At 45.4% G+C, this 21,845-nt stretch overlaps 1 protein-coding gene across 5 annotated transcripts in view; it reads left to right on the top strand.

Moving 5' to 3' along the window:
- Positions 1 to 21,845, top strand: part of LOC117228246 (uncharacterized) — a 119,004-nt gene that overhangs the window by 80,841 nt on the left and 16,318 nt on the right. For 4 of the 5 annotated variants that reach the window (XM_033483959.2, XM_033483970.2, XM_033483952.2 and 1 more), the window contains 5 exons: positions 5,377 to 5,581; positions 13,673 to 14,179; positions 14,891 to 15,773; positions 17,099 to 18,034; positions 19,287 to 19,538. In XM_033483959.2, coding sequence (XP_033339850.2) covers positions 5,423 to 5,581; positions 13,673 to 14,179; positions 14,891 to 15,773; positions 17,099 to 18,034; positions 19,287 to 19,538 — 2,737 coding nt within the window. In that variant the 5' untranslated portion in view covers positions 5,377 to 5,422. Of the gene's footprint in view, positions 1 to 5,174; positions 5,298 to 5,376; positions 5,582 to 13,672; positions 14,180 to 14,890; positions 15,774 to 17,098; positions 18,035 to 19,286; positions 19,539 to 21,845 lie in introns of those variants that run through there. The other variant, XM_033483964.2, reaches the window with a different exon arrangement.

Genomic DNA, 21,845 nt, shown 5'->3' with positions numbered 1-21,845 from the left:
CGTCTAGTTTCCGCGGGCCATTCGTTACCGCGTTCGTTTTCGTTCCTGGATGCTTCCTCGATGCACCCTGCAGCTCACCCGGAAGTCCTCCGCAGCTTCTCCTTCCCGTTGCCGAAGGAGGCTTCGGTGGGATCGAAGAGCAAAGGTTCATTGCTGCCCCCCCCCTCTCTCTCTCTCTTTCTGTCTCTGTCTCTCTGCAGAGGCGATCGTGTCACGATCTCGCGAGCAGAACCTATCGTTGGCTAATGTCGGGGGTCGAGTGATACCACGCCGGATAAAAGCGAGACCGGAAGCCAGGCAATTATTCAGTCGAGCGGACCGCTCGGGTCAATTGTCCTGATTGCGTTCACGGTGGCCGCCGCCGACAGGAAAGCTGCCTCTGCCGGATTAACCTTTTCGATGGAACGGAATCCTGCACGGCACCGGCCCGGTTAAATGTCTCAGAATTGAGCGCGATTGGCCTGCTGCCCTCCCGGCGATGTACATTCGCGTTTTATATTGTGTCGCCGCGCATCGATCGAATAATTGCCGGCCGGCCGGCCGGGTCCTCTCGCCCAAGCACAATTTTCCCGGTTCAATTTCCGCAGCCTGCAGCTGATCGCTGCTTTCCTGTTATTCAGCACTTCAACGTTGAGCTGGTAATGTTCAATTTCATGGTGCCGCCGCGCGTCTAACCTCCATCGAAACACGGCGACACCAGGAAACGTACACGTCTACCGTTAGCACTGTAAGCAACGGAATCCGTAATTAGGTTCTATGCAACTCTGACAAAAATGAATAAATCTAATTACGAAGTTGCGGAAACGTTTGAACGACTTTAAAGCACTGTTACGCTATTCTCATGCTCGTTAAAGCGATCCGGGAACGAAATAAATATCCATGCGGCTTCTGCATCATGCAGTCGGTCCGGCAACTTTTTTGGTTTCCATGTAAATCCGCCGGAAATCTAGTTGTACTACAAATAATTTATTACAATCACGTCGAATAATAAAAAATATTACATACCAAATATTACATGAAATAATAAAATTGTAACGAAGCAAGTTCCTTATAATTTTGTATTATTGTATTTATATGGTAATAAGGTTATAAAATTAACTAATATATTATACTATATTATACTATTATTATTATATATTATTATTATTATTATTATTATTATTATTATTATTATTATTATTATTATTATTATATTATACATACTATATTAATTAATATAAGAATATAACGTTAGTTTCGATCACTATCAGCTGTCGTTGCTCTGCCATGCCTAAGCGACGATTCTTCCCGATAAAACATTGATCCAGTCTCTCAAATCGTTCGCTCGTAACGAAGCAAGTTCCTTATAATTTTGTATTATTGTATTTATATGCTAATAAGGTTATGTTAATATTATAAAATTAACGTTATAATGTTAACATTATTAAGACTATAACGTTAATTTCGATCACTATCAGCCGACGTTGCTCTGCCGCGTCTAAGCGACGATTCTTCCCGATAAAACATCGATCCAGTCTCTCAAATCGTTCGCTCATTTCGAAACGAGTTAGCAAGTCGCAAGCTTCCGAAAGCTTCCTCTGCATTCCCGTACCAGTCACGCGGAAGATAAATTCCCTGAAAAAAGGAACGAACACCGGCCAGCAAAAACGCTCCATAGATTATTCCGGGTTCCGTGGAACGCCGAAAGATTTTCTATTTCTCGCGGAAACAGCGTCGATATTTATTATCGTTTCGCCGTTGTCAGATTCGCCAGTAAATTTTCGGGGCCGCGCGGCTAACGCTGCCAAATGGGACTTCCTCCGGTGTTCGCTCGCGGGACGGCCCCTCATTTTCCGGCGATCCAGCGCGGGAGCTGACGTCTCCGGATCGCGGAGAACTTTTCGAGGCGCGAACTTCGCCGCGCGGCCGAATAAAAATCGCGGAAACTTTCCGTGTCGCGGGGAAACGCGCGAGGGGGAATTTCGCGACTTTCGACCGTCTTCCGTCTTCCGACGAGAGAATATTCTGCGACGTGACCGCCCCGTCCGCGGCTAGGATTTTTTTTTTCGACCGTGATACCCAGCCCGCAGAACGCTCGTATTTTTTCGTGTTGCGATGCCGCGTCTTGCCTGCGACAGCTGCGCAATCTTTTTATAAATGACATCTACACCTGCTTCGGGTTGCTTTCTACTCTTTGCTGATGACTTGATGCCGTTTCGCGCTATCGTCGATCATAATAGTCGCTCGTACGTGCTTACAGAGATTACTTGAATCGTTTATGCGACTGACGCGACCGCAGTAAATTATTTCTTAATTTGTCCAAACGTCTGCTAATGCGTTCTTCGCGCGAGCACGACGTCGCTTTACAGGATTATTACCGTGGTAATCCTTTACACGACCTGTCGATAATTATCGCTTATTTATTAATCATGGCTTCAAGTCCGAGTAATAATTTTCGTTAATTTTTAAAGTAAGTAGTTTTAAACACACTTGAGAATTCCTTCTCTCGCGGAGTAAAGTACTGGTTGAACGATCATTAATGTAACGATTGGTAATGATTTGAAATAATTGTTAGAGCGGTTGTTTCTAAAGTTGTTCGACAATTTTATCCCCCAGGAGGTCCGCTATGGATCGGAGAACACATATAAATTTGTATCAATTTCTAGAATCAGCGGTTTCAAGGATATTTTAGAGTTTCATCCGCCACGAAATAAACAGTGGGCTGCAATTTGCATATAGATCGATTGCAAGCAATTCTTCAGCCGGGCATCCCTGGAACCGTTCGAGCATTCCTCGGGAGATGAACGAAGGATCGCGGTCCGCGTAATAATTTCGACAAGCCGTTCGAATAAGCGGCCTTAAGTGTGTTCGAGAATTCATTGCTCGGAGGTCGAACCAAGAATTTTAAGAGCCCGCAGAAGAGCCATTTTGTGTTGTTCCAGCGACGCATTTACCTTTCGATCTCCCCTGACATTTGAGAGACCGGCTCGCCTGATCTTTCGCCGGGCTCCGATCCTCCGGCGAAACAAACGTCTGCTCGAAAATTCGCTGTCGCCGTTTGCTCGGAAGAACGTTAACGAACCCGCGAAGTGGCAGAAATCGTTCTGTAGCATCGCCCCGAACGGGATCCGCCTGTAAGAAGCTCGTAAAGTATCGGAGATTAAACTCATTCCCGTGCCTGCGGCCCCCCGGGGGCCGTATAATTTATGCAAGTTGGTCCGAACAAAGTTTCCACGGAAGAACAACGTTAACAATAAGCCATCGTTTAGCTGGTGCTTTTATTTGCAGCCAACGTTCGCGTGCGCTTCATTAAAGTTCAATTCCTTGTTCGTCGAACACCGGTGAAACGATCCTCGCTCGCGGGCACGCGGAAACCCCGCGGATGTTTAATTATCTTTTTATCCCGCCCCTCTCCTCGCAGGTGCATCGCGAGATTGCGCTTGAAACGCGCCCCACGGAAACCGAGTGGCTTTAGAATTCATTCCGCAGGCTTGATTCCGATCCAAAAAAGTTCGCGGTTCTTCGGCTCCCGTTCGTTTTTCCATTCTTTGCCTGGAACGCGCGCGCGCCTCTGGTTAATTCTACTGACGGCTTTCTTTGAAAATTCACTGCAATCTGCTCTCCCATCGTCGAGGATTTCTTACTTCTTCGCGAAGAAAAAAATTACTTCCGCGGGGAACGGGATCTGTAAGCGACTCTGCTGGATCTTTGCGCGGAATCAACATTTTCGAAAGCGATAAAACTTGAATGGAAACTTTTCCTCGGAAAATACGGAATGGAAGTTTCACGGGGCTCCCGATGCTTCGCGCTGAGAGCCTTCGGTTTTTCAGAGATGAATAAAAATCTGTAGTCCGCGCGTAACAAGTTCTTCTTCTTCGAATCATCAAGACGTACACACTGAACCTAATGATCATTAAAACTGTGTTGCTTTCCGTCATTTTTACTTCAATATATACTTCGATTGAAAACTTTATTCGGTCTCTGTAATTTCAACGACTTCAAGAAATGGAAAACTTGTGAATGAAGAAGTTCGTGTACAAATTTCTGATAAAAACATTTTTATAGTAACCAGCCAGTTTGGTAGTCCTGCCGTTAATCATGCTAGGGATAAATAATAATTTCTTTTATTAGAAGGAAACCTTTCATGAGATTTATTATAACATACTACATTACAGAATATTACAGAGTATAATGAATGGTGAGGACGTTAGTAACATTATAGAAACGAAAGACGCTTAGGGTAATGCGGGTTACAAGTATTAAGAAGGGCTATCATATATGCGACGCGATAATATTAGGTTCAGCTATTAAGCAATTTACGTTCAATGGCAATTGAAATTCGGCTTCGAAAAGGTTTTGGATAAATTTTGTCCTCTGTTCGTTACATACAGGATGTCGCAAAAATGTCTCGCAAACCGGAAATGAGAAGTTCCTGGGATCATTTGAAGTAACTTTTTCCTTAGCGAAAATGCAACCCGTGGCCTCGTTTACGAATAATTAATGAAAAACAGTGACCAATGAGAGGCGAGCTCGCCTAGCGCTTGGCGGCTGAGCCAATGAGCGCACGAAGCCCAGTTCCGCTCATTGGCTCGGCCGCCTCGCCCCAGCTGATCTCGCCTCTCATTGGTCAGCGTTTTTCGTTAATAACTCGTAAACAAAGTCTTGTAGAACATTTTCGCTAAGGAAAAAGTTACTTCAAATGACCTCAGGAACCTTCCATTCTCAGATTGCGAGACATTTTTCGGACACTCTGTATATTGCACTACCATAGCACACGATTAAGGATCACGCGTGCTTGATCGAAGGATCGAGATGGTTCATTTAGCTGGCGGAGAAGCGGCTCGAAAAAATCGGCGGGAAAACGCGAGTCCATGAATCTTCAATTAGCCACGGAGCGCGGCGGTATAAAGTGAATTAGCAGAAGCTGATTAAGCAAAGGTCAGGCAGCGGAGCCGTGGCGCGCGATCAAGCAGATTCGCAGTAGGACGTTTAGGCAGCCGCCGCTGTCGCCGCCGCCGCGCCGGCGTGCATCGTGTACCTGAGATTACCGAGCAAATCCCGTTAGAAACTACTTTCGGGCCGCTATCGGGGCGCTCTGTAATTCGCTAATTAAACCGAACGACGCAAGTTCACGGCGGTATCTTCGGAGGGTCGGATAGCGTGCGGTGTCTCGCCTAGGAATCGGAAGTTTGGTCACTCGAGGACACCCTGTATATCTGGAGTAATGTTTCCCCGGAGGATAACGCTCCGTTGCAGTCGCAGTTGCAGTTGCACGCGGCAGTGTAGGAGGAGTGGTTTTCTCGTGCGGCGTTGCACACGTGCGGCACGATACCTCTCCGTTCACCGGCTCGCCGCTCGGAATCGGTCGATTACTATTTCAACCTCTTTTCATTTCAGGGTGATGATGTAACGGGACTTTCGCTGTCGCTGCAGTGAAGCAACGATGTCCACACAATGCAACCGCTTCGTGCAGAACGCCTGGAAGAAGGAACTCTGTTCGAACTGCTTCAAACCGAGGGAGGAACACACGCTGCCCGAGGAGACGCTCAAGCTCAACATCGGCAGGGCCCTTAACTTCAAGACTGATAGCGTTAAGATCCAGGTAATTCGACTGCTGGAGTAGTGGAGCCGGTTACTGTGGGGTAGCCGGTTACTGTGGAGTAGCTGGTTATTGTGGGGTAGCCAGTTATTGTGGAGTAGCCGATTAACATGGAGTAGCCATTTACTGTAGAGTGGTAGGCAGTTACTGTGTCTCTAGTTTATTTTCAAGCGCAATTAACTTTATCGAATAGGATATGTTACATTTTCATATTCCGATCTTATAGCCGGTTATTGTGGAGTAGCCAGTTATTGTGGAGTAGCCGATTAACATGGGGTAGCCATTTACTGTGGGGTGGTAGGCAGTTACTGTGTCTCTAGTTTATTTTCAAGCGCAATTAACTTTATCGAATAGGATATGTTACATTTTCATATTCCGGTTCTTATAGCCGGTTATTGTGGAGTAGCCGATTAACATGGGGTAGTCATTTACTGTGGGGTGGTAGCCAGTTACTGTGCCTCTAGTTTATTTTCAAGCACAATAAACTTCATCGAACAAGACGTGTTAGAGTTTCTTAATCAAATTCAATTAATCATTCATCTGTTAAAATTGAACATGTAGAAGACAAAAGTTCTTAAAATACCATAATAATTATTTTAATTCCGTGACACTGAATTCGCGAAATTTTCTATAAAGTCTATGGAAAAACTTATGAAAACACTGAACGAATGAAGAGATTAATATTTATTAAAATAGATCGTTCTAGATAAGATGTCACGCTGTTTATTGCACCGGTAAATCAATCATTTCTGTAATATTTTCAAAAAGTGGAAATGTAAATGCGAAACATTATCGAAGGAATCATCTCTAACGTGAACATCTAAATCACTACTTATTGAATAATCTCGTAATAAGGGTTACGCTGTGATCTGATTCCCAGGTGGAATGGTCATTGTGTTCGAATTCTCTGAGATCTAATGATAGAGCTAACGGGAACATGTAACACTGTATAAAACTTCCCCGTCAATCATATTTGGATGGAGGAATTACTTGCTCTCAGATTTGAACATTTATTTTTACGATAATTTTTTGTATCTTCCTGATTTCATTAGGATCCGCAAAACGTAAGAATGCTGGAAAAGTTATTGATGTCGTAGAACGCAACTTTCCAATCTCAGATTGGTTCGATAAAGTACGTTAATTTCATAATAAATTTTCGATGTTACCAACACGATAGTCGACGTGTTCAAGAACAATGTTACGAACATAGTTGTTTCAATCTTTTTTTGTCAGTTACGAGGTCTTGCCGGCCCATTATTACATGATGCCAAAGCAGATTTAGTTTACGATCAGAGTTATGGTGGTATTTCTGTAGACATCATCTAATGCAATGAATCAGCACTGTGTAATCAGAATCTACCGCATGCATCGCGGCAAGAAGAACTCCTGAATCTACCGAATATCCACGAATTATATGCGGAATGTGTGCATTTGTTACGCAGAAGAACCGCGAACTTCCGAAATGATGTCCATTTAGAATCGTCGCTGCGGCAAAGTAACCTAGAAAATCCACGAGGCTGCAACAATAATTTACGTCCCGAGAAAACTTTGTCGATCTACGGCGCGCAGGAACTAACAAAACACGAAACCCGCAGAAATTGCAAAACGAAGCTGCGGAATCGCAGTTTCTTCGTGAACACCAAAAAGTCCAGATAGCAACAGGCACTTTCTCGTGGTCGGGCATAAATTCTGTTCTTGCCACTATATCAAGCCGGCAGTGGTATGTACATCGAGCCACGGTCGTCCCTTCGACCCAGTTTACGAAACTTGATATCGCAAGCATAATGTGCCGTGATCCCCGAAAGTTCCCAACAATTTTCCCTGGTCAGCCAACACCTAGGCCGTTGTCGTAGCTTCCGGTGTCGATAACGCGACGCCTGTAAACCATAACGGGTCCCGTGTGGTCCAGTTACGCTAATTTCATGTCGTTACCGAGGCGGCCGGCCCGACGACAACCCGTCTCGGGAATGCTAATTCAATGAGCTCTCCTGTCCTCTCCCTTGATCTTGCTCGTGAACTAACTAACCCAGTTTCTCTCGGCTCGCGATTACGCTCGTTCCAGAGCTGGTTTTTCCGCGCGTACCGCAGATCATTGCCAATTAACGGGGCCCGATTTCCCGCGCGCTGGAAACCCCCGCGTCGTCCCGACGATTCGATTAGGACAACGTTTCTCGTTCGTTTCCTGGAGCCTGTTGCTAGACGCGCCGCGTCTGCCGAGAATACGTCGTCGACGGTGCACCGGTAGTGCACCGGATGCATTTCGCATCGCAGCCTCGGGGTCCGTCGCGTGCCCGGAATGTGGCTCTCCGTCGACTAGGAACGGACCGACGGTCATCTTTTTCGAGCTAAATTTGCTCTAGGGTCTGCTGCGATGGGGAAAATGAGGGATGGTCGCGAGTCTGTGGAAATCACGGCAGGCTAGCTCCGACGACCAGACTGCGGATTTTATGCAGCTGCGAGAGAAATGAATAGGTCGAATGCGAAACTGAAAAGACGTTGGAAGGATTTAAGGGCATTGTTATAGTGTTTTTATGTCACCGCGATTGTTAAGAGAGAAAAGATATTTTTGTCGTATTTCTTATCTTATTAACTTATCTAATTAACTTAGAATTGTGTAGAAATGTTTGGAGTAAGTGTCTTCGAAGTTATTCGAAAGTTTTGTCTATAAGGATGCGAACTATGGCTTGAGTTTTTCATAATAGTTTTCACATAATAGTTTTCACAGTTTTTATAATAGTCTCGTTCACAGTAGTTTTGCATGGTTCGCCCGCCTGACCTACTCGAATTTCTTATTACGCGTAATTTATTGTTATACAATCACGTGTAATGCATTCATCTTACCGGAAGTCTTCGCGCCATTTTAGTAAACGATAATAACATTTTAAGACAAATTTGATATCATTGAAATTTACTCGAATTATGTCTCCGTTAATCTCCGCTTCGCTGATCAAACGAGTTAAAAATTTCACGCACTAAAGATTCAATTTCATGCGACGATCATCCATTTCGAGAAACGAGAAATCATAACGTTTTTCATAATTATGTTAACACCCGGAAGGAAGTGATTCCTGAGATCATTTGAAGTAACATTTTCCTTAGCGAAAATGTGATCTGCGGCTTCGTTTACCAGTTATTAACAAAAAAATACTGACCAATGAGAGGCGAGCTCGGCTAGCGCTAGGCGGCCCAACCAACGAGCCCACGAAGCTCAGTTCCGCTCATTGGCTCGGCCGCCTCGCGCCAACCGATCTCGCCTCTCATTGGTCAGCGTTTTTCGTTAATAACTCGTAAACAAAGCCTCGTAGAATATTTTCGATAAGGGAAAAGTTACTTCAAATGACTTCAGGAATCCCCCATTTCCAAGCGTTAACATAATTATGGAACACCCTGTATAACCACCGGTATCGCAGCATAACCAGAGCATCGCAGATGTTAATCCCGTCCCAGTCGGGCTGCGCGAAGGGTGAGTCGCCCAAAAGGAAGATCCGAAACTGCCTTATGATTAGGCAGACCGCATCTGCGTGTCTGGCAGTGCGTCACCGTGAATATTTCATTGAGAGCGACGAGGCAGAATCGCGGCGAGACGGTTTCATTGTCGAGGATTCTAAATTTACATGATGCATGCGTCCACGTCAGCCGGCGACAAGGGTGAACGCTTAATCGTCTGACGCGTGGCCGGGTCCGCGGTTTTAAGAAGGGTGGGCGTCAGCCGAGGAGGGTATAGCGCCGCACGTGGGCGAGCCCTTCGCGACGGGAGCGCCGCGTCGGCGGCGCCCACGCTCGGCAAATATTTTTAAGTGTTTCGAGAAACACACGCACCAGGAATCCCGAGAGCGGAACCGAGAGGACGATGCCTCTTTATTCGCAGCTCGTTTGCCCGTCCGGCGCGACCGTTTCGTATTACGTGGGCGGGCCGAGCAGATAGCCCCCGTGCAAACTGGATCAACGAAAGCTACGGTTTGCCTCGTTTAGGGAACCTTACGAGTGTCTAATATTTTTCCGTGCGATTAGAGAGCGTCTGCGGGCACTCGTTTCCATGGGAAATTGATTTATGCTCATGGGTTGGTCATTTTCCGAATGGCATTTTTCGAGCGGCTTTGACGGGAGTTTTTATTCATTGAGTGCGATTTTTGGGCACTTGGAAAATTTCTGCACTTTCTTTGGAACGTATAGTTGAACCTCTGATGTAGTATGATAAATTTTATTTCACTTGACATGGTGCGGAGACAATTATTCGTGTCCCTATATTTTATTGATTTTACCAGTTTAACGAACGTATTAATCGCAAAACTGTGCGATAAAATCTACATTAAGCGTTCAACAATTGCTCCTTCTGCTTGAATATATCTTCAAAGGCTTCTTCGATAATTATTAATGATCGTCGTACACTCCCTTGCGCAATTAAATAACTAAAACCAAAAGACAAAGAATTGAAAAACAAAATAGATTTGAGCACTGAAAATAAAGGAGTATTTTTCAGTTTTATGAAATATATTTTATATATATTTTTATATACTTTTATATTATATTATATATATACATATATATATATATATATATTAATAATAAAAAATTATATTAAATTAAATTAAATATAAAAATTATATTCTATAATATATTTTATAAAAGTGTCTGGCTGAGAGAGAGCGAAGCGACAGCTTCAAGAATTTCTCAATTTCAAACGATGCTTTAAATACGCTTTAAATAGAGTAAATAGAATAACAGCGTAAGATTCGATCCGTTCAAAATCGTCCTGAACTCCGCACGCATATTCGACAACGTCCCACCGAAACGTACACCGATCCGCGTAAACGTAAACGTTTCACCTGAAGCAGAAGTTGCGAGCGACTTATCGACCGGCCCGGCGCTTTCGCCGAGACTAATCGCCGAGATATTTCGGCGACAGAATATGGGAAGTAGCGAGGTTTCACGGCGAGGAGGATATCCAAGTATGTCGATAACATCCGGCGAAAGGATTCCCGCTATAAAACGCGTCCGCGGAAAAGTGGTCTCGTTCGGAAGAGGGAGAGCCGAAGGAAAGGGAGTCGTCCGGCTGAGCGACACTTCAAGGCGGAAAGTTGCCGCGCTTTTGTCGAGTCGTCGGTTCCAGCGGATAGAATTCGCTGTGTCGTTTCGGCGACACGTAGCCGTGTCGCGTTCGCCGACTGCTGTTATGAAATTCGAACGATAACGGAGTGACGAGAGAGCGATTTTATCGCCGCGGTGGCCAACGTGTCAGCGCCTAGCCACGAATTCCTCCCCGCCGGTCAACCTCTCGTGCGATCCAACCATTTTTTTCTTTTCTCTTGCATTTTATACACCCTTCTCCGATGACGTTGGCCGAGAGAATTTTCATAGGGAACCTCGGGCTTCGATATGGAGTTTTAGCGAATTTCACCGGGACTTTTCTTCTACCGGCTGTATTTCCGTCCCTCATTTTTAAAGGAGACTTTGTTGGAAGTTCGTGCAAAAAGTTTCAGATAGGGATATCGCAAGTTTCAATGGAGTTTTCGAGAATTTCTGCGGAACTTTCTGCTTGTACTATTTCATCCTTTATTTTTCGAAATGATGGCCCCTTCGAACAGATCGTTTAAGGATTGAACAAAACTAAAAACTAGAAACTGAATCGACTAAATTTCTTAGTTACGAGGCATTAACAATGGCATGGAGATAAATTGTGATGAGAAAATAAAATTAATCTTAAAGATGTACATGTATATGAGAGGATCAAAATTATAGTGATATAGCATTATCCTAATCGTGAGAAACGAGGAGTATTATTGTTAATAAATTTATACTGTTTACTGACCGAATTAATTGTTCAGACAATTTCGAGCTAATTTATAATTTATTTATTCTTTTTGTAAGACACGAAAGCTTCACGTTTCTGCAAAAGATTAATTTAACCACCCTAATTTACACTTTATCAAGTATCATACATCACCCTTTGCTTTATTCTACTAATTCTCAAGTAACAATTTATCCCATAAAGAACACTATACTCGTTTAAAGACGAGTCCGCCCCTTTCTTCGTCTTTCAGAAAAATCCAATACATTGAAGAACACAGTAATGAAATGATTTTCTACGCGGGATAGAGACCACCAATTTTTAATCTTGGCAGTGAAACGCGTACTTTCAGAGCACGTTCTCGGCGTCCTCGAAGATCCGCAACCGTATAGAGAGGTAATTCGATGGGCTGCTTGTATCCCGTCCGCTGCGCGACGAAAATTCGAAGCGAGCGGAATACCGAGTGAATAATTCAACGGTTTCATTAACGCCAGCTGACCACCCCGAAAGTTTCAGGGGGGGAAAAATAGACTTTCCGTGGCCTCTGCTAACCCCCGCCCGTATTTAACTTCGGGACTGAACTTTCATTTCCTGGCAGCGGACGATAAGGCTGTCGGCGGCGGTCGACGCCGCGCCTCGGCCCCCCTTTTAAACAGATCTGGAATTTCTTCGGATTTCCGAGTTATCAGACGGATTACCAGGGGATAGTTAGCGGCTACGCGTTGGTTAAGTCGTCGTCGGTTGCCCGGCGATATTTAATTCCCAGTCGGGGTGCCGGAACGCGAGCGAATCTGGAAATTCGATGGGAAGCACAGTCATTTCTCCAGGAAATGCCACATTTCGGGTTGCTGCGAATTTCGCTGTGCTAGTCCCACGCCTGTGTAATTTCTTGCTAAAAATGGTCTGTTTCGGTGTGAATGGGTGCGTCAATTAGGGCGAATTCACTATACTAGGTACGTGACTGTCGAATCGTGACATGTGGCCTCCGAATTGCCTTCGAATGCTGGCAAAAAATCAGAAATAAAAAGGTTAAGTCATCATTCTTGTTCTAGCATTATTATGAACTCATGTTAATGTAAACCAGCATGCTGGGCGTTGTCTTTTTATGCCGACTGCCCCGAGTTTCTGTAAAAATGTGCCACGAGGCCCTAAAAGTCGCCGATTTCAATTCCGACCTCCGTGCATTTCCGGAAGAAATTACTAACACCACCACGCAGGGCATAGCTCGCACGATATGCTCCTTTAATTTTCGCCTGATAGACAGATCGTTAAAAGCCTCGGTCTTCCCAAGGAAAGTTCGTTGTAGAATCGGTGTGCTTCGGCGTTCGACTGAAGGCCACGACGAAAATGAACGGAGAGATTGATCGATGAACCTGGCAAGACGACACATTCCGTCTAGATTCGACATTTACATAAACCCCGTTTCACGGACGCGGTTGGCTAGAATCAGACCGTGTCTTCGGTTAAGAGCTGTCTGACGAGCTCCGACTTCATTTCACTGACGATTGCATCTTAATTCGGTGCTGTCGGCCGGCTGATAAACTCGGATGAGTCTCTCGTTTCTGCGTTCCCCGGGACTAATGTGATCATAACTGGCCTCGCCGCACGCTTCATCACAGTGACAGTCTTTCTTTTCGCCGGGGGCACTTTCGGACATCGGTTGTTGATCAGTTTCATTCATGGCTTGGAATGTCTACTGTTTATTCGACAAGATCCTTGGCCTAGAAATACTTTCATAGCATGATCGCCTACATTGACGGACTTATGGAAGGGTGCTGGACATCTAAAGGAAGATCAAAATTTTCTAGATCATTTTAGCGAAAGATAATACCTTGACAATCCAACTTGTGCTACGTGCTGTTTGTTAAAAATGCATTGCGATTGCACGATCGTTGAAATAAGCACAATTAACTTGCTTTGCTTCCTCAGAAACGTCTCTCGATACAAGCTAAAATTACCGTGACATTCGAGGATCACTTTAACCCTTTTATGAGCGTGATATGAATTTTCGAAAAGATTGGAACACATTCGCTTACCATAATTTTATAGCAATGCAGCTGTTATTCGCTTTCCTGTTATTTTTCATTTCTCACCCCTCAAAATTAGGGGTGATGGGACCTATCACATGGGACCTATCACATTTCAACGAATATTTGGTGTCCATATGCGCACTGAAAGTGGGCGGGAAGCTTACTTTCCACTGCCTGTGAAAGGGTTAAGCGAGAGAAAAGCTCCGACCATTTTTGACCGAGCAGCCTAGACGCCGTCGAAAAGAATAGCTGTTCACGTTGCTTCGTTGTTCCCAGGGTATCCTGCGAAGCAAGGCGATCGGCCAGAAGGACCAGAAGAAAAAGGCAGTCGCGTTCCCGGAATGTCTAACGGAGATAATCGGTTATGGCGGCGACGACGTCTTCTCGGACGACGAGGAGGACGACGAGCAGGACTTCGCCGAGTCGTTCGGCACGGAGGACGACGCGCTGCCAGACAGCGAGGAGGAGCGCGCCCTGGGAAACTTGACACGAGCCAACACCAACTTCAACACGATCACCGCTAACTTGACAGCGGTCGTGACGGCGAACGAGACGCCGAAATCCTCGTCCGCGACGAGATCCTTCGCGTCGCTGATGCTCGGGAGGATACAGAAGGACTCGGAGGGCAAGAAGACCACGTTGCTGGTCTCTGTGACGCCGTTCGGCGGCGACGAGACCTTGCCCACTGCGAGGAGGCCCGCTGATAGGAAGATCAATGGATTCGTCAATGGATCCTCGAGCCCCGCCAAGCACAAGATTGCCGAGAACGGTGATAAATTGGAGGTGAGCATTTCTCTGCCGCATTCCCTCAATTTTCATTCGCGATGTTTCACTGTCCACGATCTGGAACTGCTAGCAGCTTCGAATTTATAGACACAGTTTTATTAGATCTGAGATAGTTAATGTATTCGAAGATTTAAAGTTTAAGGAGGGAGGAGGGAGGATCATTTCGTGTCCACGTAAGACAAAGTGCTGTAAATATTATTCTTTTCTGATTCAGATCTCTTTGTTTATACGACACTGTTAAATAATACGTTTGGGGAGCTGCAAAAGTAAAATATAAAAAATTAATGGAAGGACATTGTTGGAACAAAAATACATGTTTAAAGTTCTGTGAACATTTTTGAACCCTCCCTCAAGCATGTTAGGATTAATAGAATTTCCTCTTTAGGATTACACTTGGAAATCCTTAATAATATAAATAGATTGTTCCTTCTTCTCCGAAGTAATTTTTAGCAAAGAATTGGCGAGCTTATCGTAAGCAGAAAGTACTGCATTTATCAATGAAGTTGCAGGTCAAAAATTGAGCACTTTCTCACATCATTGATAATCCAATAAATTCGTGGCAAAGATTCATATTTCCTCGTTGAATGAAGTTTCTGGAATCGAATACACAGTCTTCCCAGTTGCACGAGCAGTCCAACAATCTATTTCCCCATTTACCAAAGTCACGGTCTAACTTGCATCACTCGAACCTTCTCGGATCTTCCACAGACGACGCTGAAGCTGCCGAAGAAGCCGGAAATCGAAGCGAAGAAGGATGATAGGAAGGAGGGGAAGTACTCCTCGGGCATGGAGAAGATCGTGGACCTTCCTTTGATCACGAACAACCTAATTTCGGCGATGCAGCGTGGAGAGTCTACAGAGAGCGAGGACGGCAAGGACAAGGCATCCGAAGTCGAACGGATCTTGGATGCTGGTAAACCGGACAAGAAATTCGGGAACGTTGCTCGGAGTCCTGCGACCAAGAAGCCGGATAACGAGAAGCCGAAGTGCGCGTCCCAGGCTTCTCAGAACGGCGGCAAGATCGACTACGAGGGTGCTAAAGCGGCGAGAAGGTCACCGGAGATTTGCAGATCAAAGAGCAAAGGGTCGGACAGGGGTATCGAGTTAACGTTGACGCCGTTCACGAAAAACGACACCGAGGAGGCTGCGGAGAGCGACAGGCCCATGATCCAGGGCAAGGAGACGAACAAGATCACGGTGTCGCATGGTAACGAGGACTCCTCGCTGGCTGAGCTGCGCAAGATGGAGGCCGAGGTCTCTGAAAAAAGATTCAGCTGCGAGGAGAGCCGCGAGATGGCTGGGGAACCGGATGGCAGGGCCGATGAGGAGGAAATGACAGAACCCCCTGCGCTTCCGAGGAGCCCGCCGCCGAGTATCGAGGCTAGGCCGCTTCTTCAGGGAGAGACTGGCAAGCCGATCATCACCACCGAACCCAGGCCCTCCTTTCTTCATGGCGCGGTGAACGCGGAGCTGAAAGTCAAGCCCGTTGTGCCACAGAAACCGGCTAATTTCGGGGCCAAGAATACGGTTGTGGCAGAGGGTAACTTGAAGAAGAGCCACGCGGCGACATCCAGAACCAGTCAGAGCACAGGTGCGGTTATTTCTCCGTTTAAGGTAGAGAAGATCATTTTGGGATGAAATAGGAGAAGGCATCCGTGGGCTGAGTAGCTCAAATATTAGAAGAATATTAAGTTAATTATGAATTGTCGATGTTGCTATTTTATTGATTGGTAGGAAGAACCTGTCGGCCGGTGAAATTAAGTTTCTCCATTGATTTTTATAAACTAATTTATGACGATGGACACGTGTATAAAAATGTACAATCAATCAAAGAAATTATTCTGATTAATGTCTCGGGATACCTCTGCCATCTTTGCGGCTTGAATGCAAGCGTTCGATCGCAGCAAATGGAAATATTGTATTTGCAGTCGATAATTGGATTCATGGAGATTTTTTTCAGCTAATTTGTGCATCGATTGATCCAAGTATTGTCGAAGAAATTAATATTTTGCGGAAAGCATTCTTTCACGAGCAAACTTACGCGTTTCTCCACCTGATGGCGCCACCGTACGGTTTCACGAATTCTAACTTATCCTGTCACCTTACACGATTAACACAATTAACAGAATCGTTAGTAAACAATACCTTACACTGAAGCCTTAAACAATACCTCTCCTTTTAACAAACAAGTTACCAGCATTTTACAGCCAATATCCAATTCTATTCTATTTTTAAAAACAACTTGTAACTCGTTGAAAAAGAACAAAACTGCTCGGTCCAAAATTTTTATTTAACGATCACCGAGCTCGTGGAAAGTTTCCCGTTAAATAAACAAACGAACGTTCCCAATCCCTTCGCTGCACATTTATTCGAGCTACTTCGAGCGCCGACAACGCCCAGAGGCGATTCGGCGTCGCAGATTCGTCGCTAAGAACAATTTTCTGTTAAAACGTCATTAGCCTAACAAACTTACCAAGCATGATTAAGAATCCGACAGAACGACACGACGTCCTCGAAGCTAATTCTCGTCTTAATGTCTCCGGGGTTTCGGCGCAGTCTTCCGAGTTTCCTTATTACCCTCATGCTCGCAGTTGTTCGTTACCGTGCCGAACGGCGACCCGCGTTTCGTTTTGCGAAATCCCGGAGTTCGGTATGACACCTGCGTCAATTTAGAGTACCGCACGGAGCGTCTAAACGGATCAGCCAGTGTCGGGCAAAGACTCGGAAACCGTTTAATTCCCCGATAATATCAATCCCGATCCAATGATCCCGACGCCGCAACGGGATACCATGATTACTCATAAGACGATCGCTCGGCGGCGTTAATCTGGCTCTGTAATTAACGGAAACGAGCCGGGCAACCGCCCCATAGCGCCATCCAATTACACCGCGTTCACGGTCGCGACTAATTCTCAGGTGCGAGCGGTCGACCTGCGCAGGACCAGACAAACAATCCCCGACAATCCAGCAAAGACAAGCTCGAGGAACTGACGGACCAGACTCGCGGAGTATTCGACAATCTTCCACGAGATTCTGAGACCAAGGCCGCTCAGTCTAGCAGGCTACAGCACCCTCCACTCAGCCAGGACATCGAGTCTTCCAAGCCGAGCCAGGGTTCGCCGAAAGTGTCTTCGGGAAGCAAGATAAATCCGTCTCCGACGAACTCTCCTAGAGATCAGGCGGTAGAAGGTGGAGATCCCGAGGACCTGGACGTAGAAGAGGAGGCCTTGGACTCGCAGGCTCCGGCTGCGGAGTCCGTTCGCTCGCCTAACAAGCGAAGAATGGCGCCCAAGCCTCCGGCAGCGGAGCCTGCGGAGGAATTAACGCCGAGTGCGACATTGTTCGCTAGAAACCCTATCGCGACGTTCAAGTCGGACTCACCGGTGGTTAGGGAGAAAGAGAAGAGGGAGAGAGCCTCCTCCTGCAGCCCCAAGTTCCGGAAAGCGGTCTCCGAGCTACCGGACCCTACCAGCGCTCAAACTTCGGACCCCGCGTCCAGGAGAACGATCTCTCTGTCCCAGGACAGCCTGACGAACGGCCAAGAAGTCAGGGAGGAGAAGAAACGTGGCAGATCGCGCTTCTCCTTGAAGAGGTTCCTCAGGATGGGCTCGAGGAAGGATGTGGACATGGTCAGCGGCCACGGGTCCGGCAGAACCGACGAGATCCCGTCGACGCCGCAACCGAAACCAAGGCTGGAGATCATCCATCCTCTGGAACTCGACGGCGCCGCTGTCGAGGTGGTGGGCAACGACCGGATCAGCAGGATAAGCGAAGATCAACCTGATTCCTGCGGACCTAGAAACGATGCGAAAGCTACCCGGTCCCCGTTGTCCCCTGGAGCTCACGCGGCCGGTGAGTATACTTCTCGATAATATATTGATACCTGGAGCTCTCTATTCATGCAGATCTCGGGGAAGAATGGTCGCCTGGATTCCAGGGCTTCATAACTCGCGATTCCCTCGAGTCTTGGATTACCTAGATCCACGTCGGTCTTTATATTGTCCGAGGACTCTGGCACTCGTTCGGTTTCGTGCAATTATTCTTCTTGATGCTCATCGGCGAACGGGCCCTTTCCGAGGATAAATATTTGATTATGTAGAGGCTCTAGAAGGAAACCTGAGTTTTTGTACTAGTATAGAGTACCACGATGTGCAATTGTTGGTTCGTTCCTTGACAAGAGCGTTTTATTGATATTAATGATGCTCGAAATGTTCGAAGTGGACAGGAAATTGTCACTAATTCACGCTTAGATTGTGAACAAAAATGGATAATTTGAGAAGAGGAGATACGATTATTCGAGCCTCGCGGCTCGTTTTTATAGTCATTGGCAATCGGTAACTGTAATTGTATCTTCTCTTTCCAAATTGTCCATTTTTGTGTACAATCCGAGAGTCAATTAAGGAGAATTTACTGTATTTAGGGTATCCTTGTAGGGGTTGAACTAAACTGTGGAAGAAAAATGTTCACGTCATTAATCAAGGTTTTAGAAGGAAGTGTTGACTTCTTAGACTATTTTTAAACATTACAGTGCTCCAATTATTGCTCTATTATTGCTCCAATAACTGCTGTTCATGCAGGATATTTCATTTATCTCGACGATGTACTAGATGTTTGAAGTGGACAGTTTTCAGAGCATCGTTTTATGGGTTGAATTAAAATATGGAAGAAAAATGTTCACATCATTAATCAAGGTTTTAGAAGAAGTTTAAACTTCTTACTCTATTTTCAAACATTCCAGTGTACTATTATTGCCTCGATTTTGCTGTCCATAAAAGATGTTCGTCTCGATCGTGTGTTAAATATTTAAAGCGTGCAGTCTTCGGTCTACTTTGTTGTCAGCTGCATTTTCCCGCGAACATTTCAGGAATTGTAGCAAAACTGTGCACACATTAGGCGGTAACTGAAAGCATTCTAGCAGCTGTCTCGAAATAGATTTCGCGGTTTTAACATTATCTTGACCCGGCACGTCGAAACTGTAAACGAGTTAGCTGGATGCTTGAAGAGAAACCGTTCGTTTTAGAGGGTCTAGGTTAAATTCCCTGGGTGCCACGTGTTAAAACGTGAAAATCCCTAACAGGTCCGCGATATTTCTGGGTGATTACAGTGAGACCAGGCAAACCACCGCCACCGCCGCGGAACCAGTCCCTGGAGGATTGGCCCCGGCTGGATCCATCCAGCAAACCGGTCCGACCGCCGCCACCGCGGGTCGAGACCAAGCAGCTTCCGTCTCGAAGCGAAAAGTCCACGAAATCGTCGTCCCCGTCGTCCGTCTCCTCTTCGTCATCGTCCTCGTCGTCGTCGTCGTCCTGGCAGCCGGCAGCCTCGACCACCTCAGACTCGATTTACGCGAATCTGGGTAAGTTCAGGCCCATACAATGTAACTAATGGAACCACGGCAAGTCTCGATGTTGTAACAGCCATACTCACACGAATCCTCGCGCCAGCTGCTTCCTCTTTATTTTTATCTTTCTACCGTTTCGTTGTTTTCGATTATTTTTTGTTTTTTTTTTTGTTTGTTTCTGTACCGTCGCGCGCGTTGCTACGAGTATTCGGGAACGATCCTGTCGCTGGATGACCGCCGGTTGACCTTCGAATAACCCACGACCGACCCCCCTTTATCTGCGACGGTATATCATCACCGTTCGTCTCGTCTCGTCGAGTCGACGTTCGATCGTCGTGAAGTGTCCGGGATGCACGGAGTCACCTTATCGCGAATCTTGCTGGAGCGTCCTGCGATTTCAGGGGACTTCTGCGGTGGCTTCTTTTTGGCAGCGGGGTGAGTTGCCCTGATACGGAACACTTTGATTTCGTGCACGATAGCTGGGCGTTCGCTGTGCTTTCATGGAAACTGAGACGTTACGGTTCTTTAGGAATTCTTTTGCTCTCCCTCCCTCTCTTTCTCTTCTCCTCGCTTTCTTTTTCTTTTTCTCCTTCTCTCTTTCTCTTCTTCTCTCCTTCTCTTATTTTCTTTCTTTCTCTCTTTCTCTTCATCTCTCCTTCTCTTATTTTCTTTCTTTCTCTCTTTCTCTTCATCTCTCCTTCTCTTATTTTCTTTCTTTCTCTCTTTTTCTTCTTCTCTCTTTCTCTCTTTCTCTTCTTCCTCTTTGTCTCTCTCCGTCTCTCTCTTTCTCGCTGTCTCTCGACTGATAACAGATCAATGTAGAATATAGTAATAGTTTAGATAATATTTATTATTCAAACGCTCAACCGAAGGCTTACAAAATGACGACAATAATGGCACGGAGTCCGTCAGATTCTCACAAGAATATATTGTTTATAAAATTAATACAATATTAACGCTAGCACTATCGAGCCCTAAATGCAGCTAATATACATATATTGGTTTACAACAATGACAGGATTGGATTTATTTAAACTTTATACGATTGCTATTATATTGGGTCCGTTCGGAAAGTTATTTCGTTCTTTCACGAGAAAATAAAGGACAATTTTTTAATGTTTCAAATATAAAAAAAAACTCGTAGAAGCCCCGTCGTTGATTCGTAAAATGCTGTATCACATGCTTCTTTAACGAGCTTACAAAACGAAATCTTTTTTGAGAAACGAAACAACTTTCCGAACGACCCAATAATTTAATAAAGAAGTTCATCTAAAAATTTTTAATCTAAAAAGTCTTTCTAGTATCAAGAATTGTTATAGAAAACGAAAAAAAACAGTCGTTTCGACCAGTTTCGGTAGTTCTATCGTCGATGTTCGTATGGAAATTAAATAACATATAGCACGTATCGCACATTATGTCCGTCGGATTCCGTGCCCGCAGTTAATGGTCGAACGAGATCGCGCTTAGCCACACGTGGTCCACGATGCTCCGTATTTCCAGTATCTTCTGGTCACGTGAACCTCTCCCGAAGTTAAACGTCGACACGCGACGATCGCCAATTAGGCACGGATTCGATATCAGCGCAACTCATCCAAAACGCAAACAGGCCGGCTTGATCGGACGTCGTTTTCGTCGTAAGAGCGCTCGCGCGAACGCAGCGATTCCCGTTTGACAAAGCAAAATGAACGGCTCGATCGAAGGGACGGTTTTTAGTCAATCGATCGCGACAATCTCGAGAGGCCGAGTTCTGTAACAACGTAGCATAGTGTATGCCATACGCGTTTTTTCTACTTGTGTATACGATTTAATCGGAAGAAGAGAATTTATACATTTTTCTAACACGTTACTACGCCTGTCTGAGGAACTAACTGCCTATCGTAGAAGATGTTATTTACCATAATAATAATAATGATGATAATAATAATAATAGTAATAATAGTAATAATAATAATGATAATAATAATAATAATAATAATACAATCGATTGTTCACGATCCACTGTGATACATTATTATGTCTCGAACCGTGTTACACATCGTGTCCCCGTTCTGCGATCGCGATTCGCCCGGCCGCGATCTGCGAGCAAAAAGAAAAAAAAGGAAGAGTAGGATAGAATAGAAAAGAAAAGAAAAAGAAAAAGAAAATAGAAAGACATCATCGCGTCCGCGAACAGCGAACGGAATACGACAACGGAAAGAGTGCGATCAGAAAGTTTGAGAATGGCTGACACGAATGGAAAACCACGATACAAGTTGTTATGAATCGACGCTTTCACACGCAAATACTTAACACGTCCACACGTCCACGCATCATCATCACACA

This window comes from Megalopta genalis, chromosome 15 (assembly GCF_051020955.1).
Source record: "Megalopta genalis isolate 19385.01 chromosome 15, iyMegGena1_principal, whole genome shotgun sequence".
Lineage (NCBI taxonomy): Eukaryota > Metazoa > Arthropoda > Insecta > Hymenoptera > Halictidae > Megalopta > Megalopta genalis.
This window is presented reverse-complemented; position numbering and strand designations above follow the sequence as displayed.